General features: G+C 47.0%; 1 protein-coding gene across 3 annotated transcripts in view; it reads right to left on the bottom strand.

Moving 5' to 3' along the window:
- Nucleotides 1–25,926, bottom strand: part of CAPN14 (calpain 14) — a 37,831-nt gene extending 11,905 nt beyond the window's left edge. For 2 of the 3 annotated variants that reach the window (XM_025261308.3, XR_006543481.2), the window contains exons 1-14: nt 25,827–25,926; nt 16,283–16,553; nt 14,964–15,033; nt 13,983–14,101; nt 13,732–13,868; nt 13,141–13,315; nt 12,434–12,499; nt 10,431–10,516; nt 6,895–6,969; nt 5,540–5,703; nt 4,041–4,204; nt 3,512–3,520; nt 1,441–1,646; nt 16–52 (exon numbers count right to left, since the gene is read on the bottom strand). In XM_025261308.3, the coding sequence (XP_025117093.2) occupies nt 16–52; nt 1,441–1,646; nt 3,512–3,520; nt 4,041–4,204; nt 5,540–5,703; nt 6,895–6,969; nt 10,431–10,516; nt 12,434–12,499; nt 13,141–13,315; nt 13,732–13,868; nt 13,983–14,101; nt 14,964–15,033; nt 16,283–16,507 (1,533 nt within the window). In that variant the 5' untranslated portion in view covers nt 16,508–16,553; nt 25,827–25,926. The remainder of the gene's footprint in view (nt 1–15; nt 53–1,440; nt 1,647–3,511; nt 3,521–4,040; nt 4,205–5,539; nt 5,704–6,894; nt 6,970–10,430; nt 10,517–12,433; nt 12,500–13,140; nt 13,316–13,731; nt 13,869–13,982; nt 14,102–14,963; nt 15,034–16,282; nt 16,554–25,826) is intronic. The other variant, XM_025261309.3, reaches the window with a different exon arrangement.
- Between the last annotated feature and the right edge of the window lie 245 nt (nt 25,927–26,171).

The following is a 26,171-nucleotide window of genomic DNA, read 5'->3' as shown; positions in this document are numbered from 1 at the left end:
TACCTGAAAACTCACCTTAGAGAAGATGACTCTGGAATTGCTGCCGATTTCACTGAGAGGGGAGAAAAGACAGATTTACTTCTTGGGGATAGCCTTGAGAGCCTTTTAGCCAATACTCTCCCTCATCTTCCCAGCTCCTTAGCTACTGCACCATGCGGGCCTTGCCCGGCTCCACCTCATGCCCCACCGGCCCTTGAAGTGTGCAGTCTGGCACACAGCTCAGCACTCAGCTGTACTTCTCCACCTGCCCTGCGCTCTCACCCCTTGCATTTGCTCAGGATGAGCCCTCTACCCCGACCCCATGTGCCCTTTCCTCCCCCCACGCCCTCATCTAACTACTTCCACTCACACATTAACACTCAGAAGTCTCACAGGGCGGTGAGACCCAGGACCAAGTTAAACTACCTACGCCCAAAACATGAAGGAGAAAGAACTGGGTCCTAAGTACTGAAGGGCAGTCATGTCAAAACAATCCTTGGCAAAATACAGGCCTATCTCATTTCACTGTGCTTTCCTTTAATGTATTTTTCACAGATTAAAGGTTGGTGGCAACCCTGTGTCGAGCAAGTCTATGGGCGCCATTTTTCCAACTGTATTTGCTCACTGCATTTCTCTGTCACATTTTGGTAATTCTCACAATATTTCAAACTTTTCATTATTGTTTTATTTGTTATGGTGATCTGTGATCAGTGTTGTTATTATTGCAAAAAGATTCTAACTCCTTGAATGCTCAGACAATAGTTGCCATTTTTTAGCAATCAAGTATTTTTTACTTAAGGTATGCACATTGGGGTTTTTTTTGACACAATGCTATTGCACAATGCTACAATACAGTATAAACATAATTTTTATATGCACTGGAAACCAAAAACCCCTGTGACTCTCTTTAGTGAAGTATTTGCTTTATTGCAGTGGTCTGGAACTAAACCTAAGATAGGCCTGTTATAAGTTTGGCTGCGGGGTGTGTATATTGAATTGTCTGAGCCTGATAGTTGATGACAGCCTCCCTCATCTGAACAATCCCAGTGCCTCCTGTAGGAATCACCACCTCCATGAAGCCACCCCTGCTTCCCCTAGGACCATGGGAAGTTGGCTCAGATGCTCCTCCTGATGTTCTCCTAACACCCCGGGCAAATAAACACTTGCCCCAGACAAAGTGTAACATAAATAACTGCTCACATACCTATGTCCTTTGCAGACTGAGCTCCTGGGGGGCAGGGCCCAGGCCTGTTCTAGCTTTTTCTCTAGCAGAGTGTTCATTTGTTAGGAGAGTAGGGAGGAAAAAGTGACGGTGTCTCCATGCAGAGGCTGTCCTGCTCTCGGGCTCGCCCTGTCTCTCTTCTGTGTGGTCACAGAGACCCCACCCTCCACCATTTTCCCCTTACTCTCCCTCCCTTGGCCCAAGTGGACCCCAATGTCCAGGAGAGGCCTGGCCCTTACTAAAAGACGTGCTTCCTGGAGAAGACTCTGAGGACGAACTCAGACTCCTGGCAGGCCTCAGATGTGCAGGGTACGATCACGTACGTCCCTGGCTCCAGCCACAGTTCCCGGCTCACTTCCTTCTCTGTGAAAAACGTCGCACGGCAACTCAGGGAAGCATTTTTCCAGAAGAACTCAGAGGGCAGTTTCTTCTGGGCATCAAAGCTCTATAAATGGAGGACAGAAGGCAACAGATGAGGTGATCACCCATGGCTTGTGGTCAGGCCTGGGCACCTTGTCCAGGAGCCAGGACAAAAGTGGCCTCTGATTTGCCAAATGCAACCTCCCCCAGTGGAGGGGTGAGGAGTGGAGAGAAAACACCAGGACATGTCCTGAGTAGGCACCTCTGCTGGGACCTTACATGAGGCTGAATACATAGGTCGTTTGATTTGACTTTGTGTTAAAACAACATCATGCATAGAATGAGGTGAGGAAGGTCACTATGTCCACACGTCCACGTTACAGTTGAGGGGCTGAGGCTCAGATAAGTTAGGTCATCTGCACACAGTTACCCAGCAGGTAAGAGTCTCTGCCAGGACAGGAATCCAGGGCAGCTAAGCCCCAGTGCCCATGTTCTAGATCCTTCCTGATGCTGCCTCTAAGTATGCGCTATAGTTTCAAGGTTGATTATGACATGATTATGGTCACAGGTACACACATACCACCAGCCATCTGCCTCCACACTGATCACCTGGACATTCCACACCACCTCAGGGAATATAGCCTCATAAAAGGGAAAGAGGACTGGCCAAAATCCAGAAGACCCAATCAGAGATCTGGTTTGTGTTTGGTTTTTACAACATATTTTTTTTCTCTCTCCCTCCCTCTTTTATTTCCCTCTCTGGCCCTATTTTTCTCTCTCACTTCCTCTTCCCTTGGCGCTCATGCAGGGCTATGGAGGGAGGGGTGGTCCACATGGGGATGCATACATTTGCTGATAAAGACACTACCTACCACATCAAGACATTGCCCAGATTCCACTCAGGGCTGGGGAAACAAAATGTATCTCTTGGTCATGCTTGCTTTCTTATTGAGACAATAAGAACTAGAGAATCAGTCCATTGCTGTCTTTGCCCTGGTTTTCAGGAATCTCAGAACTCACTTTTACAATCAGCTGCAGTAGCTATCCTCTGTGTAGTGTTCCTGGTAGAATCAATTGCTTCCTTCTCCCTTGTCCATTTATAACTTTTTTCTTGCCAGTTGAATTCTATAACTGGTTCATGGTTTTGCTCTGTTTACACTTTTTATTGTAGTGTTGACCTAAATTCTATTTAGGAATAGGCTTGATATAAATAAATTTTTCTTTTTAAATTAATAGGTAACTTTGGGAGCACTCAGTATTCCCTTGGGAGTGAAGAAAAAAAAAAAAAAAAAAAGCCCAAACCGAACTAAGACACCCAATGCAAAATGGTTTCTTTATAAAAACCCTTTTACTCTAATGCGTCTAATCTGAGAAAATTAAGTTTTTCACTCCTGTTTTCTTTGGGAAACAAAATAATAGCTGCCACCCTTCAGAGGCCAGGAGAGCTCAGGCCTTCTTAACTGATCCCTCTAAGCTGCCACTGCAGCTGAAACAGAGCTATCCTTGTCCTCTGCCTGCGTTTTCTGTTTTGTTTTCCCAAGCTTTCATCCCTGATTCCTAGGTAGAGGGTTGCAGAGACTCCTGTTGTCCCCTCTGTTATAGATCTATTTTATGATGGGCTTCATAACTCAGGCAAGATTGTGATTTATCATTCTTCCTTTGCTGTGACAGTCTGAAATATTTGCCGTAGGTATTTATGTAGAGATTTAATAAATTCTAAAATTTATTGGTTCTGCATCAGGCTCAGACCTCTCTGCACAGGCATAGGGACTTTAGGGGGGACCTTGGATTAAAAAGAGCAGCAGATGTTCTGTGCTTGCACACACAGGCAGTTGGCATTATTGCCAGCGCTTTCCAGAGCTCCTTACGTAAGGCTCCTGCAGTCACAGCGACCCCGGCCACGGGAGACATCGCTCCCAACCAGGGCCAGCGGGCAAGTGTGCGACTCACCTGGTTCACCTGAAAAACAACAAAGAAAGAGGCCTCATGAGGTGCTGAATCCAGCTCTTTCACAAACACAAATTCTAATAGAGGCTGATTTACAGGAAGGCTCTACCCAGAGGCCACCGCCCCTCCCAGCAGACTTGTAGTTCTAGTCAGTGACATTTTAATCCATCTTTAGAAATTCTGGAAAAGGGTGAGGCAAGGTAAGCTTGGCCTGGGGAAAGGGACAAAGGGAACCAGAATTAACTGTATCAACTGTATCGACATTGTACTGTGCCATGTACAATGCTAAGCTTTATCCACAGGATCTTCTTCTGCTCCATCCTTTGCATAATTATCACTGTCCCCGTTTTACAGATGGAGAAACTGATATTCAAATGCAAGGAGGTGGCTTGTTCTAGATCACATATTCCCAAGGGACAGAGACAGGATTTGCACCCATGGTGGACAAAGGAGGTGGGCAGACAGAGAGACAGATGGTAAAGAGGACAGGGAACAGGAAGAAAGGATAAGACCCCATGAGAGGCCTACTGACCCTGAAGAGGTAGAAGCCAATGGCTAGGTGAGGCTTCCGGTTCCGGTGCCTGTGTCTGGGCTTCTGGAGCAAGGATACCAGCACGCTGCAGAGCAACTGGGACCTCCTGCCCTCCTGGGGCCTCCAGACTGACAGCAGGAACTGTGGGTTCTTCCAAAATGTGTCTGGGGCAAAACACAGCAAGGTGAGACAGGTTTCCCTAGCATCCTGCTTGCCAAACCACAGGGAGGGGCACAGATCCCGGGCACCTCCCTGGGATTCCCACTCCAGGGCCACTTGAACAGAGCTGGGGCCTCTTCCACCATAGCTCTGTCCCTTTCCCACCCACCTCCTCCACCTCGGGTTCTTTTATGGACACACAGACCAAAGGTTGCTGCTGCTGCTAAGTCACTTCAGTCGTGTCCGACTCTGTGTGACCCCATAGACGGCAGCCCACCAGGCTACCCCGTCCCTGGGATTCTCCAGGCAAGAACACTGGAGTGGGTTGCCATTTCCTTCTCCAATGCATGCAAGTGAAGAGTGAAAGTGAAGTCGCTCAGTCCTGTCCGACTCTTAGTGACCCCATGGACTGCAGCCCACCGGGCTCCTCTGTCCATCGGATTTTCCAGGCAAGAGTACTGGAGTGGGTTGCCATTGCCTTCTCTGAGACCAAAGGTTACTCTCCCTGTATTAATAGCTTTGGCCCAGCACACTGCCTGGCACAGACTTTGTGTCCTGTATGTTCACTGCCTGGGTTGGTGACTGTGTTAACTAATTGGAGAGAAGATGCCCATGGTGCCAGGGCAGCTGCATTTTAACGGGGACCAAGCCTTAGCTTATGAGCAGCTTCAGCCTTTGGGGGGACACTGAAGGAGAGAGAAAGTTAGGGCTGAGGGGGAGAGAAAGTCAGAGCTAAGACCACTGTGACCTTGCTGAGATCCTACCCCTCTAATCTTTCCTACCATGGAGATGGCTCAGTACCTCCACTGTGGAGAAAGGGATGCAGTCCCCAAACCACTCCACTTGGAGAATGTATATATGTTCATCTCTTGTACTTGATGACCTGGGAATCCTTGACTTTGTTTCTCTATCAAACTCTAAGTAAGGAGGGCCTGATACATACAATATAAATACTAATTTCAATCCTGCCTGTTACCGGGTTGTTACTTCAGCATATCAAAGGGCTTGTCCAAAAATCACAGAAAGATGTAACTTATCTATTATGCATGTGCACCTATGGCCTCCTGGTGCTGGGGGAAAGAGAACCCACCCTCTAGAAAGCTGCAACCGCAACAGATGGGCAGCTTGACAGAGTTCTATGCCTCTGTGCAAATTAGGACAAAGGTGTCCCATCTTCCCACTGGACACAGCCCAGGGCCAGCACACACAGCTTGGCCAGCAAAGCCCCCTACCTCCTCAGCTAGGTGCCCCGGGGAACGGCTCTGCCCACAGCCCTGCCTTTGCCTGGAGAAGCTGCCACTTTAGCCGCAAAAGCCTCTGGCCTCCATATACACACTCACCTCGGGGCGACTTCATCTGGCCACCAGCAGTCCTCCCATTCTCCCATCTCCCCTCCAGCATGGTGTATGACCACTTCTGGCCCACCTCCTGAGTCAGCAGGCCTGGGCTCAGTTTACAGATGACCAGAAGCATGAAATGTGCTTTAAAGTCCTGCAGTGACATCCTGTGCAGACAATAAAAGAAAGAAAAGAAAGTGTAGTCGCTCAGTTGCGTCCGATTCTTTACAACCCTATGGACTGTAGCCCAGCAGTCTCCTCTGTCCATGGGATTCTCTAGGCAAGAATACTGGAGTGGGTTGCCATTTCCTTCTCCAGGGGATCTTCCCAACCCAGGGATCAAACCTGGGTCTCCCATATCACAGGCAGATGCGTTACCCTTTGAGCCACCAGGGAAGCCCATGGAGATGACATTCAGTCATCAGGACCAGAGGGAAGCTGCAACTTAAGGATCAGCCGCCTAGCCCTCTCCAGACCCAGGGCCCCATCCGTCATGCCCTAATGCAGACCCAGGTGAGTGGGGCTGGCTGGAGCAGCATGAGGGTCCATCACCAGCAAGTGGTGCTACGGAGAAACCCTACTCTGTGGCTGAAAGCAGCCTCCAGCAACGGCTGCCTGAGGGCAATGATCCTGTGCCACTGATGGCGGTGATAAAGCAGAATTGGGGTATTCATAGCTGTGCGTTGATTTAGACACGTTCAGTGAGAATCACACAGATCTGTTCCTACTCATCTATTGATTAAAAAAATCTTTGCCCCTACAGGCTAATGTTATGGCCCGAGGCATGCCACCTGAACCAGCAAATACTCAGTTTACTCTGTAACAGGAAAGTAGTATTTCCAGGGCTCTTGAGTTCAATGACCTCTTTAAGAATAAGTCTGAAAAGGATTGGTAAGGGGAGAAGAGGGGCCCGTGGGACAGGTTGGAAAGGGTGAAATGCGGAGGAAACGAGGAACAGGTGGGTCTCATGTCAGACACCCAAAAGCAGCATCAGCTTAGGGCATTGGCCATTCATAAAAAGAGGTTAGAGGCTTTGGGGTGGGTAGGGTAGTACCGCTTTGCTCTGGAGGGCGCAGGTGGAGTAGCTTATAGTTTGGCAAGAAACAGCAATCATAGAGGAGGTGGTGGCCACCCACACTCTCTGCTCTGAGCACCCACTGAGCTCCATGCCACAGGTCTCTGCTCTTAGCACAGAGACTGTGGATGTTGGATTGCCCTGCTAGGCTGTGAGCCCCTAAAGGGTCTTCTTGATCTCCTAAAAGAAATGCCTGGCATATATGAGGCACCCTATAAATGTCTGCTGAATGGATGTCCTAATGTAAGCCAGGGCGTCCGTCCTGGGTCCCTGTGTCAAATACCAGAATTCTCCATCATCATCTTTTCTCAGCAGCAGAATCTTCTCCTTGGGGCTCAGTAGGTCCCACATACTCGAGCTGAAAACAGAAAAGAAATGTTTTCATGGGGGAGGAATGGATTACAGAGGACATGCAAGAAACTCTTCAGTAAATGCTCTATAATGGGCTTAGTTGCTCAGTCTAGGCACATCACTTACTCTGAGTCAAGCTCTGGACTAGGCTCTTGACATGTTTTATTTAAGGATAACAACAACTTTACAAACTAGGGATTTTTATTGTCATTTTTGTGTGCGTGCGTGCTAAGTCATTTCAGTTGTGAACAATTCTTTTGTGTCTCTATGATCTGTACCCCTCCAGGCTCCTCTGTCCATGGGATTCTCCAGGCAAGAATCCTGGAGTGGGTTGCCATGCCCTCCTCCAGGGGATCTTCCCGACCCAGAATCGAACCCGTGTTTCTTATGCCTCCTGCACTGACCAGTGGGTTCTTTAGCACTAGCGCCACCTGAGAAGCCCCACTGTCGTTTTTAGAGGTAAGGAAATTGAGGTTAAAAGAGATCAGGTCACTTGCTTGAAGCCACAAAGTTATTAAATGTCAGAACTACCACTGGAATCTATATTGCTATTTCTTTTTTTCACAACCTGTCATTTTGGACTTTATTTCTGGCCATAAAAAAGTAAGGCATTCATGTATCACTTCCCCACTATACACAGCTAAAAATGGAACAAAATACATGAAATAATCATTTTTGGACACAGCAGGCAGCACAGAACCGTGACCTCAAGAGGAGGGAGACAAATGAAGTGAGCCCTAACGCTGACTAGACTCCTGCCTGAAACTAATTCCCCAGACAGTGATGCAGGGACAGGGACCCTGAAAGAGCCGGCGGTCTTGCTAAGTGGAGGAGACAGAGTCTGAAGTTCAGGGAGGACCAGGCAGCTAGAATTTGCTGGAGACAGTGCCCAAGAGAAGAGGGCCACTTAAGGAAGGAGCTCCAGAGAACTTCAGAGGGGGTCCCTTGAGTCTTTGGCTAAACCAGAATCTGTGCATACATGAAATGAAACCCCACAAGACTGGATTATATGGAGAACAATTCCCAGAGTTGACACCAGGTTGGAAATCATTTGAATTCCCACCAGCCAGGGTTAAAAGCCCTTACAGAATACATGGGGTCTTCCGTAAAGAACCCAGAGTCTACACCTGAGTAGTGAGGTCAAATTATCCCCTCAATACAGTTTTTCCTAGATCTGTCTTAAAAGAAAACTTCAAAGTATCATTTTAATCCCTAAGCAACTAAATGTACAATGTCCAGCATCTAATAAAAAATTACTAGGCGTATGAAGAAGCAGAAAATGTGATCTGTGACCAGGAATAAAAACTGACCTAGAAATAAGAGAAATATGATTGAACTAGTCAATAAGGACATTAAAACACCTATTATAAATATGCTCCATGTTCCCAAAGATGTAAAGGGAACTATGGACATAATAAAAAGCGAAGTGAACGATATTCTCAAATGGTATCTCTAGATTTAAAAAATATTTACTCAAAATGAAAACTACTTTGGATGAGACTAACTGCAGATTAGACACTATGGAATAAAGCCCATCATTTTATTTAATCCTTATCACACTTCTGGCTCAAAGAAGGTTGCTTAAGATCACACAGCTAACAAAGCTAATTTAACTCATCATTTTTTCTCAAAACAAGCACTTGTTTTCCTAAACAAACTACTAGCAACAACATTATGATGCTATATTTCTGTAACACTTTAAAATTTATTTATATCTTTGGATGCCATTTTTCTACATAGACCCAGTCCCTCTGACAATTCTCTTTATTAAAATATAATAAATAGAGTGCAGTACAAACTAACAGGAGTAAAATTCCACTTATTTTTCTGAGCCTTCAATTTTTCACCCGTAAAAATGATTCAGTGATAATACACATGTGAAAATGTTTCTGTACTCTTAAGTGATATGTGAAAGTGAAAGTCAGTCAGTTGTGTCTGACTCTTTGCTACACCATGGATCATACAGTCCATGGAATTCTCCAGGCCAGAATACTGGAATGGGTAGCCTTTCCCTTCTCCAGGGTATCTTCCCAACCCAGGGATCCAACCCAGGTCTCCTGCATTGCAGGCAGATTCTTAAGCAGCTGAGCCACAACAAAAGCCCAAGAATACTGGAATGCGTAGCCTATCCCTTCTCGAGCGGATCTTCTCGACCCAGGAATTGAACCAGGGTCTCCGGCAGGCAGATTCTTTACCAACTGAGCTATCAAGAAAGCCCCCAAGTGATATGTAGAGTTAAGTATTATAAATCTTCATTGCCAGAGGGGGGAGGACTATAACACTTGGTCTGCCTTTCTGCCTGTGCCCTATGCCAGCCTGTAGCCTGTAAAGCCCACAGGGTTGATTTTAGGCAGAAACAATCAAAAAGTAGGCATCTAATCAGAATGCCCAGAGGTCATTAAGTGTAATTAGAGTGTAGGGGCCAAGCCTGATCTGTCTGACGCTGACTCGACAAGTCCAAGTGTACACTGACTAGACAGAGCACTGGACTAGATGCCAAAGACCTTGCTTGAGTCATGCTGTGAGACCTTAAAGAATTCACCTAATCAAACCAGTCAATCCTAAAGGAAATCAGTCCTGAATATTCACTGGAAGGACTGTTGCTGAAGCTGTAGCTCCAATACTTTGGCCACCTGATGCGAAGAACTGACTCATTGGAAAAGACCCTGATGCTGGGAAAGACTGAAGGCAAGAGAAGGGGACGACAGAGGATGAGATGGTTGGATGGCATCACCGACTCAATGGACATGAGTTTGATCAAGCTTCAAGAGTTGGTGATGGACAGGGAAGCCTGGTGTGCTGCAGTCCGTGGGATCCCAAAGAGTTAGATACGACTGAGTGACTGAAGTGAACTGAAGCATCAGTTTCTTCATAAGTAAATGGAGATGAAGTCACCTACCTTATAATAGTGTTGTTTGGAGGACTCAATGAAATGATCAAAATTCAAAAGCTTTAGCACAATGCTGGCAAGTTCTCAATAAATATTAACTTTAATTATTACAATGAATGAAGTGAAAGTGTTAGTCGTTAAGTTGTGTCTGACTCGTTGCAACCCTATGGACTATAGCCCGCTGACTCCTTTGTCCATGGGATTCTCCAGGCAAGAATACTGGAGCAGGTAGCCATGCCCTTCTTCAGGGGATCTTCTCCACCCAGAGATCAAACCTGGGTCTCCTGCATTACAAGCAGATTGGTCTGTATATTTAAGCATTGTATATGTACATGTGTGTGTCTGTGTAAATCACTTTGCTATACACCTGAAACTAACACAACATTATAAATCAACTATTATTCAATTTAAAATAATAATAATTATAAACATGAGGGATTGATCCACATAGTCTAAAAGCTTTCCTGGTTCAACCTGAGACCAAAAGCATGCACTGGAATTTGTGTCCCAACAACAAACTTCTTTGCAGCCTTCACCTACCCCGTCCTCACCCCTCCCAGCCAGCCTCAGACGTTCACCTGTCACTCCAGTCTCCTTTCCACTCTATCTTCCCCCAGGGGTTCCGGAGCCTGACGAGATACTCAGGTCCATGTCTGGTGGTCACCTGCACGAAATGAGAACCAGTTTGGGTGGCTGGGCTGAGGGCCAACAGCAAATGCTGCAGATATCTGGGTGATTTCATGCCTGCAGCTGAGACCTTGACATGAACCTCAAAGGCCCTAGGAGTTGGCAGAGGAGAAAATGGCTCTGCTGTTTTACTCTCTGTGAGACCTAAGGCAAGTTACTTAACCTCTCCGTGTCTGTTTCCTGATCTGTGAAAAGAAGTTAATGATCACGTCTATTGCATGAGTTGAACATTCAAAGATATGTCTACTGAGAATCTGTCAATTTGATCTAATCTGTAAAAAGGGTCTTTTCAGGTATAATTAAGTTAAGGATTTTGAGACGAAATCACCCTGGATTAGTGTGGGTCCTAAATTCAATGACAAATGTCCTTACAGAAGAGAAAGGGAAAGACAGAGGAGATGGGCATGTGAAGATGGAGGCAAAGACTGGAGCTATGCGTGTGAAGCTAGGGAAAGCTGGAGACACCCTGCGTGGGAGGAGGTACAGAAGGATTCTCCCCAAGCCATCAGAGGGAAGATAGTACTAAGGTCCCCTGGATTTCAGACATCTGGCTTTAGAAAACACTGTAAAAAAGATATTTCTCTTGCTTTACATCTCCCAATTTCTTACTAATGTACCTACTCATAGGACTGTTGTGAGCATTGAGTTAACACTGGTAAAGCAGTTAAGACAGTATCACACACTAATTGTTAAATTTTGTTAAATAAATATAAAATCATAAAAATAAATATTTTAAAGTATAAATTTTGTTATCTAAATATGGAAAAGTTCTTAACACACCAAATATGATTGATGGAGATCTAGGAGATAGAAGTCAGGTGTGAATGGAGTTGAAAAAATCTGAACCAGAGTTTAAGGGAATTGGAGGACTTTGGGGAATTTGCATCCTCTACAGAATAGCAGAAGTTCTCGAAGATTCAACCTGCTGATTCCTTATCTCCATGCTCCGCTCCTGCTGCTCCCTCCATTAGGAAGGCCTTTCTCCCCTGACACAAATCTACCCACCTTTTAGGGCCAACTCAAGGCCGCCTACCCTACAAAGCCTTTTCTGATTTCCCTCCAACCCAACCAGATAAATGTTCTCTCCTACCTCTAAACCCCAGAAGACTTTCATTATTGCTTCCTTCTTTCAGCTTCTACTTTGCTTCCCTATAGATTTTAAATATGATTTGTCTCCATACTTGATGGTAAGCTCTTTGTAGATAGGGTCCCTGTCTGGTTCATCTTCCTCTCAATGTTTAATAAAGCTCAAAAGGTAGAGAGCAATGGAAGGAAACTGGAAGACTGTTGAAAAGGAGCATGTGGGAAAGAAGCAGGAATTTGAAGGGAAATCCCAGATAGAAAAGTTATCATTTAGCAGCCCAGGGCAAAGCAAAGCTCAAGAAATGGTTACGAGACACAAGAGGGCTGTGTGTATGCTTGGTCACTCACTCGTATCTGACTCTTTGCAGTCCCATGGACAGAGGAGCCTCATGGGCTACAGTCCCTGGGATTTTCCAGACAAGAGTACTGGAGTGGGTTGCCATTTCCTTCTCCAGGGGATCTTCCCAACCCAGGGATCGAACCCACAGCTCCTGTGTCTTCTGCATTGCAGGCAGATTCTTTTACCCGCTGAGCCATCGGGGCTAAATGGCTGATTGGCCAGGGCTGCCCCATGGCAAGAGAGGCTGGGATGATACTTGGAGGCAGCAAAGCCTGAACCCACCATTTCACCCGAGAAAAGTGGCACAGAGGTCTGGGGAGCCCACCACCTGCTTCGGCAGGCCCACCAGAGAACTGACCCCTAAACTGGACACAGATAGTAACATTCACCAAGATGAGGTAAGGCATTGGGAAGAAGCCCTGGAGAGAAGGGAGAGGCAGAAGAGAGACAGAGGGCCCGGGTTCCACTCACCTTCCTGAGGCCTGTGAGTGTATAGGCATGGCCATCCACCAACCCATTCTCCAGCACCCGCTCCTTCTGCAGAGATAAAGAACTCCTGTCAGTGCTCTGTGGGATAGAGCCAACCTGGAAGTCAGGGGGACCTGCTGGCTGGAGCAAGGGTTTATGGGAAGGGTTGGGAGAGACCTATGTGGTCTTTCCCTACAATTTTCAAAGCTCTTCAGCACCCACAGTCTCATTTGAGCCTTTGAAGAAGTCAGGGTGCCATTCTTCAGTGATTGGCACCCTGCTTTCCAGAGGGCAACTCAACTCAGAGCTGCTAAGTCATGTGAGGTGACACGATGGTCATTAGTGGAGGCAGGGCTAAACTGAGGACTTCCTACTACAGTTTCCGGGTTCTTGTTTGTTATGAAATCAGACAGTGATAGCTAGCAGAGCCGGTAAACTCCCTTGCATGTAGTTGACACTCAAGAAATGTTAGCTCCCTTCTCTGCACACCATCTGTGTTCTATGGGGTTCTTGCCTGCCCCGGGGGCTCGGCTCTGATCGTTTAGTTTTTTGTTTTGTTTTTTTTTTGATGGTTTAGTTTGAACATCAGGACTCTGGGTGAGGGAGTTGGGGGAGTCCAGGGCATACACTGAGGCAAGAGCAGCAGCTGGTGGGTGAAGGGAAGGGGAGTGGGGAGGACGCTGTCCTGCCAGGGCACAGCCCAGTCTCACCCCATAGTGGGTCTGGCAGCCAATCAGGGTTCTGCTGTAGGTGGCTCGGGTTAGGACATCCCAGAGGCTGTCAGGGGCTTCTGCCAGCTTGATGGTCATTGTCACCCCTCCAGTGAAGTCCACAAGGGCTTCAGACACCTGGCCACGCTGCAAGTCTTCATAGGAGCCAGAGAGCCTGCCCAGGAAAGGAACAGATGTGAGAGAAGGAAGAGTGTTTCTACTGTACACAGGACAGCCCAAACAAGTCTAAAGAACCCCTCTGCTTGGTTATTTCTAGGCCATGTGTCTGGTATCCCTTCCTCCCATCCCAGGGGCAAAAAAGAAATACATACTCAGTTTCTATCCCTACTGCACAAGTCCATCCATCAGGGAAAGGTAAGACTCCAGAAAGGTTGTTCCGATGGGGTGACCCTCACATAAGAGACCCTGGATGTGTCACTTCTATATTTGCTGAGCTAGGCCTCGTATCTCACTTGATAAACTTCCCCTGCCTCCTCTTGCCCTCCCTCAATGTTCATGAGAGAGAGACAGAGACAGAGGAGGAGGGAAGGGCCAGGAAGCAAAGGTGAAAGGTTTGTGCGGTTGTCTTACTTAGCATAGGCCTTTTCCAGAAGAGCTCCCCAGAACAAGTTCTTGTAGGTAGAAGAGACAAAGACCAGCTGGCCAGCTTCATTCACAGGTAGTCGGTCATCTACCACAACCGGAACCCACTTTCCAAAGTGCCAGAACTGAAAGGAGAGAAGGCCATGGAGGATGGTTAGCCCAGGGAGCAGAGATATGACTCTTCCAGAACATTCTTTCCTATGGCCTCCTCCAGGCTAGGGCACCCAGAGGACACTCACCCAGAACTGGAAGATGCCAGCATACTTCTTTGTGAAACTCTGATTTAGGGGAACAACACGACTCAGGATGTCCTGGTGCAAACTCAGAGCTTGCAAAGCCGCCAAGAACCAGCAGTCACCTAAGCCAGAGAGCACATGGAATTCACATGAATCTGCTGGACATACATGCGAAGACCGCAAGTATCTGCGTGGATGTACTGTACAGGCCTGCGCAAGCTACCAGTGTCCACATGCATCTAGAGGACTAACTGCAGGCAAGAAATGCCTGGTCCCAGTTGCTACCCTCTCTGGACTTGTGGCCTAGTTTAAGAGAAGGGAATTCTGCATCAGAGAGAAAGATGGTGAGTGAGCAGAGCAAGGGGTAGGGAACATTGTCTGGAAATCAGACTTGACACCAAGAACTGAACTATATTCCCAGACTAGTTTTTAGTTTCCCATATGCCCCAACATCAGGAACTGGGACCCAAACCCAACCACACCTTTGTAAATCCTGCTTCTGTAACTGATTTATGCACTTCTGAGAAAAGTTCAACCCTTCTGGACTCCATTTCTCTGTCTGTGAAATGGGTATGACTACACATGTGCCTTTCCTCATGGCCAAGGGTTTTTCCTCTTCCTCTAAAAAGGGAGTTGGGTTGAAGATAGGTCTGCTCAGATCCTAAAGCATCTAGTGACTGGTGTGCCAAGAAGGACTCATTACAGGAACTATGGTAGAGTGAGTCCATTTTCCCAAGATGAAACCCAGACCTGGAGACTGGTTAGGGAGGAGGATCGTTAGGCAAGGTGTGGCGTTCCCATGCATCCTCAGAGGACCGACCAGTTGTGATCGTTCTCCCAGAAAATGACAGCATGTCAAGATGGATCTCAGGGTGGCCATTTCCTCTCTTGGGATCTCTCGAACCCCCTCCTCCCCACCCCACTCGGCCTTGGCTGAGCTGGGCTGGCAGGTACCAGGTGTGTCTCGGGGCTGTGCAGACTTACCTACCAATCCCTGGCACAGATCCAGCCGTTTGGCCTTGGCAGAGTAGAAAAGGGGGTTGCTGTGCAGCTCCTGCAGGAACAGACAGAAATGTCCTTCTGATGGAGAACAAAGAAGCCCCTGGAGCTACAGTGACCATAGTTTCCCATGTCCCCGAACTAGACTTCTGGGCACATAGATACAGAACATGTGTGAAATCAGGGCTATTTCAGGATTCTCCCCACTGTATTTCTCATTCCTTCTTTTTTTTTTTTTTTTTTTCTCATTCCTTCTTGCTGCTTGTGTTAAGTCAGAGTGCTAGAGAACCCTGGGTAGATAGTGAGAAGTAGCACTTGTACCTAAAAGGACTTTTCTTGGAGTACCTGTGACAAATGGAAGCATCTGTTTTCTGGGGTGTTCTCATTTTTCCTAGAGATCTTCTCATTCCCATTATTCTCCTTGCAACTCTTCCTTCCCACTCCCAACCCCCAGTCTAACCTGTCTCTTTGGCTTCCATGCTGAGATGCAGGCAGGGGTGGGGTCAAGGGGAGAGTGGGGGATGGTCTCTGCTCCACAGCACACCCTAAATCCCTCTGTCTTTTCCTGGGCACCCTTCCACAAGGTCTCCCAGCAAACGGGAGACCTGGGCACCACACCACAAAGTCAGGGGCATAACAGACTCGCTACCTCAGCAGTTCCCTAGATTCTCTAGGAGAAGGAGAGTCTTGGCTATCATTTAGTGTAGGAGGTTTACTGGGGAATTTACACACAGAGGGACTTAGTAAGTCTGGGGTTGTAGGCTCTGATGGGGTTGGCTGATCCGGGACAGAAAAGGGGAGGATTTGTAGCCCAGAGTAACTTCGTTCCGTTCACCAGCCATCTTCAACTTGTTAACCAATTTTGGGGGAGCTGGTTGCCTTTCAACACATTAAGAAGTTGCCTTTTAAAGGAACTGTTGATGCATTTCACAAAGAGAAGACTTTTGTAAAGTGATTAGTAGCTTCTTCACCTAAGTGTTTCATCAGCCAGATTTGGGAAGGGGAGTATTAAACTTCCTCTCTGATAGATGGTATTGGTCAGTCAGATGGACCCAAGCAGTACACTGAGATATATTTCTGGTACACTTCTGGTGAAGTACACAACTGTTCCGTGTACTTCAGGGCAGGGGGTAAGGGAGTGCTTAGACCCCTTTCAGGATCACCCTGGATTTTCTCTGGAAAATGGGAATGTGGGGACTTCCCTGGAGCCCTTCACATGGGGATCAATGACAGTGAGTAAGCCCCGAGCCCTGGGAAGATGGTCTGGGCGCACACTGCGTGCGTGGGGTCCGGAGGCCCCTTACCGGAGGCCGCCTCCACTGCAGGTGGCTCGGCAGCTTCTGCAGCAGGGGCCCGCTGCCGATGGAGCTCAGGGCGGCCGGGAAGCTCTTGTCCTCAAAGAGACAGCCGTCCCTCAGGCACCTTTCCTTCAGGGCCTCGTAGTCCTGTCTGGCGAGCTGCGAAAAATCGCCCATTGAGTCCTTACGCCCCAGCTTCCAGTTTCTGCAGACAGGAAAACACATGGCCATGGCCGGGACCACACAGACCCCAGGGCGCTCTGGACAGTCTCCGCGCCTGAAACAGAGCAGAGGGTGCCCAGTGTCCTCACATTCTGTTGAGGTTTTGCTAGGCCTCCCGGGAGGAAGAGGAAGGTGGAGGGAATGTGCTGGTGGTGCGGGCGAGTTGAGGGTGGCGGTGGGGGAGCGGGGGTGCAGGTTATGAGAACAGGACTGAAGCGCCTGGTTTATCCTCATCCCAGGTAGTGGGGGACCTGGAGCACTGCTTGTTTAAGTGTGGGGGCTCCTGGCGGGAGGTCCGGGCTCCCACAGGAGTCCTGTCGGAAAGGAGGGTCTCCCCAGTCTCAGGGCTGAGTCCTGGGCCCCTGACTGTGCCAGCGTCACAGGGATACTCCCGCTTAGTGGGGACACGGGGAGGAGAGGAGCAGGAGTGAAGGCTCTGTTCATGGACTTGGGGTCCATGTGCTACACCTGGAGGCGGCCGTGGCTGCCCCTTCTCTGCCCCTCCAGGGAGTCAGAGAGCTCTCACTCAGCCCTCCGCCTGCTCCCATGTCCTCCTCCATCTTCCCTGAAAAACCATGTCTCTTGCTTTCCTCTCTTGATACTCTCTTCAAAACGACTTCCTTGAAGATATTTTTGGCAATGTGAAAAAAAAGTCACACATGTGTAGTGGCAAAGGCCAAGAGTTGCCTGAACCTAGCCTTTCACTCTTTTTTCTTATTGGTAGAATTCCAGTTTTGGCTGTCCAGCTGCAAAACTTGATTTCCCTGGGCTTCTTGACGGATAAGATGGCCACCATAGCACCTGGTTCACAAGGTGGCAGGGAATGTCTATTAGGTGGAGCTTCTGGAAAAGCTGTAACTTCACTGATAAAAAAAGATAGTCTCAGGACTTCCCTGGTGGTCCAGTGGTTAAGAGTCTGCCTTCCAACACAGGGTTTGATCCCTGGTCTTGGAACTAGGATCCCATATGCTACAATTGAGCTCACACACTACAACTACTGAGCCCAGGCTCTCTGGAGCCCATGGGTAATGAGGAGCCCATGCACCACAATGAAAGATTCCACATGCTGCAACCAAGACCCAATGCAGCCAAAAATAAATAAATATTTTTTTTAAAGCCTCAATGGGCACTATTTTTTACTTCCTCCCACTCCCTTTCCTGGAAAGTGGATGTGATGCCTAAAGATGCAGCAGCTGTCTTGAAATCATTAGGGAACAGCTGCATGCTAGGAGGAGTCTGGATCTCAGTGACTGCTTTGAACAAAGCACCAGCTTTGGGTGGTTTTCCTGTAGATATCTTCTTACATGAGAAGGATAAAACTTTGGCTTACTTAAATCATGGTAGTATCCAGACTCTGTAAGGTTCTTTATGTCAGCCACTGTCCAGATGCCTGCTTCATGCATTTGGTTGAATGCTATGCTTCAACCATAGCATTCTCAACTGGTACTCAATGGCATATTAAATTTTACATGTATTTTTTAGGGGGTCAGTGGGTCCCTCCTTTGAAGCTAATCCATGAGTTTCATATTAAAAGCTCTGCAAGCCATAGGCCCTACCAATCTAAATATTCTAGCATATCCTTGGATCTCCTGCATCTATTTTTGTGCAGTTGTGATTGGTTAAGTGAGTGATTTCATGGCCTCTATTATTTGCATTCTTATCCACTTAGAAAAAGAAAATGTCAAAACCAGAATAATATGCCTTGAAAAACATGTTGTCTAGTATTTCCCAAAATTACTTTAGCAGTGGGGTTCTTTCTTCATATGAAAGAAACCCCACAGAAACTCAAGGGTGGAGACTTGAAGTTGCAGCTTGGACTCCAGTGCATATTTGCAAAGTTTCTCATTGTATGGTTTGAAAATCACCAGCCTTTTCTAGTCTGCCTCATTTTCCAGGTGTTAAAACTGAAATCTGTTCACCCATTCATTCATCAAAAATTTTGTTGGAAACTTGTCATCTGCCAGTCCTGGGCCAGGCACCATTCTCCAGAGATGGTCCCCATCTTCATGGCTCTGACAGTCTGCCGCTGCTGCTGCTAAGTCGCTTCAGCCGTGTCCGACTCTGTGTGACCCCATAGACGGCAGCCCACCAGGCTACCCCGTCCCTGGGATTCTCCAGGCAAGAACACTGGAGTGGGTTGCCATTTCCTTCTCCAATGCATGAAAGTGAAAAGTGAAAGTGAAGTTGCTCAGTCGTGTCCGACTCTTAGCGACTCCATGGACTGCAGCCTATCAGGCTCCTCCACCCATGGGATTTTCCAGGCAAGAATACTGGAGTGGGGTGCCATTGACTTCTCAGTCTAGTGGGAGGTTAAATGACCTTTCCAGTTGCAAGAGGAAATTGAATCAAAGCCCAACCCAGAATTCAGGACCCAGGACTCTGATTCCCATTACAGTGCTCAGCCCTCGATACCAGAAACTCACATTTGTGTGAAGTATAGCCCTTGGGACAGAATGTATTTGCACTAAAAGCCACCTACACACAGTCAAATGAAGTTTGAGCATTCCCCCACAGCAATAGAAGTGACCTGAGGGCCCTCTTCATTTGTCAAGATCTTACCCATCCTCCAAAATCCAACTTGATCCCTCCTCCAGGAAGCCTTCTTTGAATGTCTAACCATCACTGAGCTTCCCTCATCCTGACTACCTTCTGACCCCCTACTGTAGAGGAATCCCTACTGCCCTCTACTTGGTGCTTCTCAAATTATCATTCATGAAAGACCTGTATTCTTTTATTTTCAATTTGTCACTGAAATCTAATCAAAATAAATAAATAGAAACAGAAAATTTTAAAGAATAATACAAAATGCAAGCCCTCCTTTTAAAAAGAAAATTCAGATTCAACAGAAATAATTTTTTTTTGGTCAATTGCTATGAAAGTTTCTAAACACTGACCTTTGTTTTACACTTAGCTCGTCATGCGTTGATAGTGACCTGTTTGCAGAATGGCCTTGTCCTTGGACCCCACTGTGGGCTCTGCACTGAGTGATTCATGCATTGAAACCTCTCCTGCCTGATACCAGTCTTTTATCCCCCAAGGGGTTAATGCTGGTGCAATTCTGTTAGCCTCACACCCTCACCTCCCTCTGAGGTTAGGACACTCTGATTCCTGAAAATTCTTATTTGTCACAGTTGCTGGCATACCTCCTGGGGGAAGACTCAATCCTCTCCTGAACCTGGGTTAGAGGGATCCAAAAGCAGTTAGTCTGGTCTTGTGTTTCCCCGCGCTTTTTCCTTCCTGGTATGGACTATCAGGCAAAGCTTCCTCCAGCCCACCTCCTTCCCAACAAGTTTCTTCCACCATTTACATTTGTAAACATCAGGCACCTAAAGGCAAGTTCTTACTTTTTTGTCCTTCGCGGACGAACAGCCATTCTTCACTGATTGTGACATGACAAACGGTAGTGGGTCCCTTGGCTTCAGAATCCAGCCCAGGGTCATGACCTCCTCACCAAGTGCTGACTCACACTCAGTTTCCTCTCTGGGCCTGAAAACACTGCATCTCAACACAAGCCTTGGTGTCTTGTGGGGCTCAGAGAACAACATGCCCTTCACAAGATACCCCTGCTCTAAATTTCAGGATGAGGCAATATACATATATATCTTTAAAGAAGTATTCCTAAGTCACCTTCAGGAGAGTCTAGACCCACATGTGGCTTGTTGGAAATTCTTGCCTGTCTTCCGTGTATAACAAGCTGTTCAAGAAATTGGCTTATTCCCAGATTGCCACAGCTCTCCACAAAGGGCTAAATGGGTCTCGGTCATATTTGGAAATGCACTTCGAACACTGTGAGTGAGCAGTGTTGGAGCAGGCCAGTAAAACAAGATCATGAAAATGAACAGAGCCTTGCTAACCAGGGCACAGATATTAGCCAGCAAAGCCTAAAGACATGCTGTCTGGCCTGAGCGCTTCCTTGGCTCCCCAGAGGGAGTTGGACCTCTCTGTCACATTCTTCAGGTCAGGATCCATTTGAACTCAGCAAATCAATAGTCAGAACCTCAGTCTTCACCTTGCCTTATTGGCTATACCTGCCTTCTCTGTAGATGTTGGGGGTAAGAGAGAGCTTTATGATGGGGAGGAGGATCCCTGGTGCCTGTGATCCCAAAGAGGCCTTAGAACAGTAACTGGAGCAGCAGCACCAGGTGAGGCTCTGGTCTCTTCCATGCCTCAGGTCCCTACCCTGATGTTCATTCAGATGTTTACTGAGGACGTACTGTGTGCAGGCACAGCACCAGGTCACATACATACATGTGGGTGTTGACCCACCAGTAAGGGTAGAGTTAGGGCTCTGAAAAGGAAATGAAGTAAGTACATCCCTGCTCACAGGTACTGTGGACCTGTAGAATCCTCCTACAGGATGACTGATTCCCGGAGAGCTCTGGCATTTCGCTACAGCCCACTGAGTTATCTGAGTAAAACTGGAATAGAAACCTAAGCTCCTTGCACAATGGCTCTGTCTACATGATAAAAAGCATCGGATTGAAAAAATGATCAATTCCATTCTCTTGACAGTTGGAACAAAAGAACAAGACTAAGAATCAGCCCTGGCTGATTTATCGTGGGCAAAGCTATCTTTCTTTTCTGTAACGGTCATTGTACAGTGTTCATGGTGTGCCAGATTTGGAATTAGAAAACCCAGAGGTGGCTGGCTTTGCTACCTCTTACCGTGTGGCCATGGGCAGACACTTTACCATCTCCCAGCTGTCTGGCTTACCTGTAAAATGGAGATGACATATCCTGTGCCCACTCTCAGGACTCAAAGAGACAACAATGTAAAGTGACTTGAAAAAACTCTAAAGCAGGGAATGGCATTCTGTGATCCATGGGTCAAATGTGGCCCACCATTGGCTTTTGTAAACAAAGTTTTATTGAAACACAGCCATGCTTACCCATTTATGTATTCATGGCTGCTTTTGCAACATACAACAGCACAGTTGAATAGTTGGAACAGAGATCATATGACCAGCAAGTAAAAATATTTAAGGCCTAGCCCTTTCCCTCGTAGCTCAGTGGGTAAATAATCTGCCTGCAAAGCAGGAGACCCGGGTTTGATTCCTGGGTCAGGAAGATCCCCTGGAGAAGGAAATGACAACCCACTCCAGTATTCTTGCCTGGAGAATTCCATGGACAGAGGAGCCTGCCGGGCTACAGTCCATGGGGTCACAAGAGTCGGACACGACTTAGCGACTAAACCACCACAGCCTGTTACAGGGAAGTCTGCTTTAAAGCACTATCTAACCCAGATGGATTGTTGCTACACAGTGCTAGACACAGGGGTAAGCTCCAAGGAGGAATTCACAGAATAAAATGTGGTTAATTGAATTCATCACTGATAAATTATCTTAATGCAACAGAATTTTATCTCTAATTGATTCATTGTTGGGCTGTTTTTTTTTTAACACTCTTTAACATTTTGAGTTACATTTGTGCCTCAAAAAGACTTAAAGATATGGCTTGCCATTTCTCTCTGCTAAAGTCTGGTCTCTAATACATTTTTTACAGGTGATGACATCAGGCATTCCTGAGCAGATTTCAGGTGGCTTTGTGGGTACCGATGACGAATAGGAAAACCCATATCTCTATGAACAGATCATGACCGGTTCATGAAAGGGGAAATGATTTTACAAAATTAATGGTTGGAAAGGATCTTGAAAGTTTTTACCATTTAGACACTTGTCTGCATTTAGATTGCATTTTTAATAGAAAATCCCAAGACTTTGTCTTTCAGGAAACAATAAAGAACACAGTCCAACTATGAACTATTTTGAAGACAAGAATAAGATTTGTTTCCTGGATTCGCAGAGCCCAGTCATGAATAAAGAAATGGTTGATATGTGTTTGCTGACCAGCTGACTGAATGAATGAATCGATGTTTCATTTGTAAAATGTAAGGAATCATAAAACCTGCCCTCCCCACCCCTCCTAGTATAAAGCTGAAGGAGAAAAGGATGGAAAAACTTTTTGTGAGATATCAACCATGTGACTGCTCTTTTGCTTTTCTGATCACATCCCTGGGACTGGTTTAGGCTGAGACTTGGTTTCAGTGGCCTCCCTAACAACACCTCTTCTCATCCAGGTTGGCTGTAGGGGGTGGTATGCGGGATCTAAAGCAAAATGCCCTAAGGCACAAAGTAAAATCAAGGGCAGCTTCAAAAAGCAAAGGAGTCTCCATAGCAACCAGGCACCTGGAGAGGATTCTGGGTTTGGGGTTGGTGGGGAGAAAAGGCCGGAAGCTCCCTGCCTTCACTGGTAATGCTGGGGTGATTACATGCCTATGTGAAGATGTAAGAACTTGGCTGATGGAGTTCCCTGCCCACTCTCAGCTGCCTCATCTTCCATCTGACTCCATGAGACACTACACTGCCACAGATCTTTGTAGAAGTGCAGACACCCCCAGAACGGGAGTGTACACCCTAAGTTGCCATGTAACTTTCCATGGGCTTAAGAACCTTCACTTGGCCCCTGCAGAAGGCAGACCCTGATATTAGTCACTCTTTGCAGCTGAACTGAACATCAGGCTAGAAGGAACTTGGTGTCCTGAGCAGCAGTTCCAACGGCTCTAGCTGCCCAGACTCACTAGGGTGAGCCCTGGGGCATCTTTTTCACACATCTTCTTTTTTCACTTTCTTACAGGCTCTTAGACTGGAACCTCAGTGGGGTCATGCTCTTGCCCTCTCGCCTGCTTCTGCTCTTAGAGTTCCCACCTCAGGAAACAGCAGCACCCTGGTCTTAGAGCCATTCCCTACTCTGATTTCTCCACCATCTCCCACACTTTTGAAGAACCAACCTTTTTGATCTTTCTCCCTCTGGACATTTCAAAACACATCTCAATAGGAAGGAGTTTTAAAACAGATGTAAATGAGTTCTTTTTTATTTTCAGAAGTATTTGCATCTGAAGAGAGTCACAGGCTTTGAACTGCATTATTTGATTAAATAAAAATAGATTTCCTTCCCCTCCTCCATACAGAGGGTGGCCTCAAACCCACATGGTCAGACTTTCAGGGTTTGGACCTCTTTCTGGGTAAACAACCCACAGCGCACACCCTCTGCTCTATCCCAACACACCTTTCAGTCGCACACAAACACAAGATGTGTCTTGCCCTCTTTAGTTCAAATTGCATTCATTCTTCAAAGCTCAGCTCATTTCCCCTCATCCACAAAAGCCTTCTCTGGCCCTCGGCACATTTTTGCTTCTCCTCACAGCTGAGTTACCTGACAGATGCACAGATTTTTTACACCTCAAGAAAGGTATTCTCAGGACCTCTGAGCTTGTGTGGCTGTATGAGAAGGAGACTGTTGTAAAAGGAGCAACCATGAAAGAACAACCCTGAATCTGTTATGACCTGGGAGGGGGGATGATGCTGGGTAACAGCACTTCCTGCCCCAAAAAACCTTGGTCCTGGACTCGAGAAATGGATGGCCTCCCATCTCAGGCTATGATAAGCACAACTCCAGAAAACCGAGCTATGCAGTTAGACACCCAGGCAACACTTTGGAAAAAGGAAGCCAATCGAAAACATCTTTGGGGGGACTCCCCTGGCTGTCCAGTGGCTAAGAATCTGCACTGCCATTGCAGGGGACACGGGTTTAATCCCTGGTTAGGGAACTAAGATCTCACATGCTGCACGGTGTAGCCAAAAATAAACAAATAAAAATAAATTTAAAATAACAATCCTTTGGAAAAAAATCTTTTTGGGAAAACTATCTAGCAGTCAGTACTAAAAGTAAACACATATACATCCTCTGACACAGCAATCCCTGGGTATTACCTAATAGAAACACTTGGACTTGTATACCACGAAACACGTACAAGGAAATTCATAACAGCATTATTCAAAATAGTCCTGAACTGAGAACTCCCCACAAGGCCATGAACCTGGATAAATAATACTGCGGAACATTCACACAATAGAATGCTACGGAGCGTGAGAGTGAACAGCCATGAACTACACCCAACCCTACAGATGAAAGTTACAAACTCAGTACAGAGCGAAAACATCCAGACACGGAAACTCTATGATTCCATTTACATAACTTCCCAAAAAAGGCAAAACCAGTCTATGTGTTGGAAATCAGCTTAGCGGTTACCCTCGAGGTGGAGAGATTTGTCCCCAAAACAGTTGTGCAGCTAATAGTTATATCAATTCTATTCCTTCCTACTGATTGTTTCGACGGTCAGTAGAGAGATTTACAATGGAAATTAAAAAGCAATAGATTCAACTTGTTAACCAAGTCTTTATATTAGACTCCTCTCCATGGGCCCTCAATGGCAGGGGTGCAGGATGAATCAGAATTTCCGCTCTCAACTACATCACAGGCCCAGAGAGAGGGCTGTCTTCTCTTCCCCGTGAAGCTCACTCTGTGTAATGGTCAGTACCCAGCCCACCCAAGAATCCTCACTCTCCAAAGTTAGAGATATCATCCCACCCTGCCAGGTCCAGGAGATCACCCCAGACTGAGACACTTAGGTCCACTTCACTAGCTCAAAGTTAGAATCACAGTTCTAGCCCCGAGCTCCTATAGATTGGACCTGGCATGTCTGGAACAAAAATGTTTAACCAGTATTCAGTCTGTGTCTCGAAGTATCTCCCTCTGCCTTCACGGGACAGACTTACACGCTGAGCTGAGGGCTAACCACCTCCCGCCACAGCCACTGCCAGCCTCCGATGCCTAGAGGCCAGCAAAATGCTTCAGCATTGTGATTTCTAGATTTCTCATCTAAGCCAAGGACACCCCTTAGCACCACACTGACACCTATCACGTGAGGGACCATTTCACTCTCGCAGAAGGTGAGCATCATCATCAGTGTTTCTTCACATCTGATTTGACAGAGGATATCAAGCCAACCTCGCTTCCTATTAGCACCCAGAGAGCAGCTAGCCTCCCAGAACATCAGACCCACAAGGCCCAGGCCCCTTCCAGCGCCCTCCTCAAATCGAGCAGGCTCAGAAGATCCCTGGAAGGGCCTGAGCCCTGGGAAATGACAGCAACTTGCAGCATTGCTAACTCTACCAAATCACCATGGATGGAAATCAGAGCTGGAGAGACCCCAGGAATCAACCAGGTCCAAAGACCCCCTGATCTGAATGAGGAGACAGAGCCCAAAGGGCTGAAGTCTACTGTTCTTGGTTACACATGTGAGCAGATGCAAAGCTGAGAACACAATTCAGATCTCCAGATGCCAGGGCTCTGCCTATATAGACACTCTGACCTGCAAAGTTCATATCAGCAAAAGCCACTACCTCTCCTTTTCTGAATCCAGACCTCACAGAGGACCTGGGGGGCTCTAGGCTAAATTAGACCCACCTTTGAAGCCACAGAAATTTACCTGTACAGGAGATCTTGTTTCTTTAAGCAACTGGACAGGCTCTAATCCCAATGCAGATAGAACCCAGCTGCCAGAGATAGCTCCTTATATAACCGGTTCATTCTAGGCACAGGTGTTGGGCTGAGTCTGAGTTCCCGCCTCCCAGAGCCTTGGCCCCTCCCCACCCTGCTCCTTCCCCCTCCTCCCCAACTTCTCTGAAAGGGCGGGGAATGCCCCGGGCTTTGTGATGTTATCATACAAATCCAATCATTTTCTTGAGCTAACGTAGGAACAGAACATGTTCCAGTAATGCCTTGAGAAGGGTTAGTCATCTTCTCACTTCCAGTCTCGGGAGGGTATGTGACG

Source organism: Bubalus bubalis, chromosome 12, assembly GCF_019923935.1.
Source record: "Bubalus bubalis isolate 160015118507 breed Murrah chromosome 12, NDDB_SH_1, whole genome shotgun sequence".
NCBI classification, from domain to species: domain Eukaryota; kingdom Metazoa; phylum Chordata; class Mammalia; order Artiodactyla; family Bovidae; genus Bubalus; species Bubalus bubalis.
Note: the sequence above shows the minus strand (reverse complement) of the source record. Positions and strands in the feature narration are given on the sequence as shown.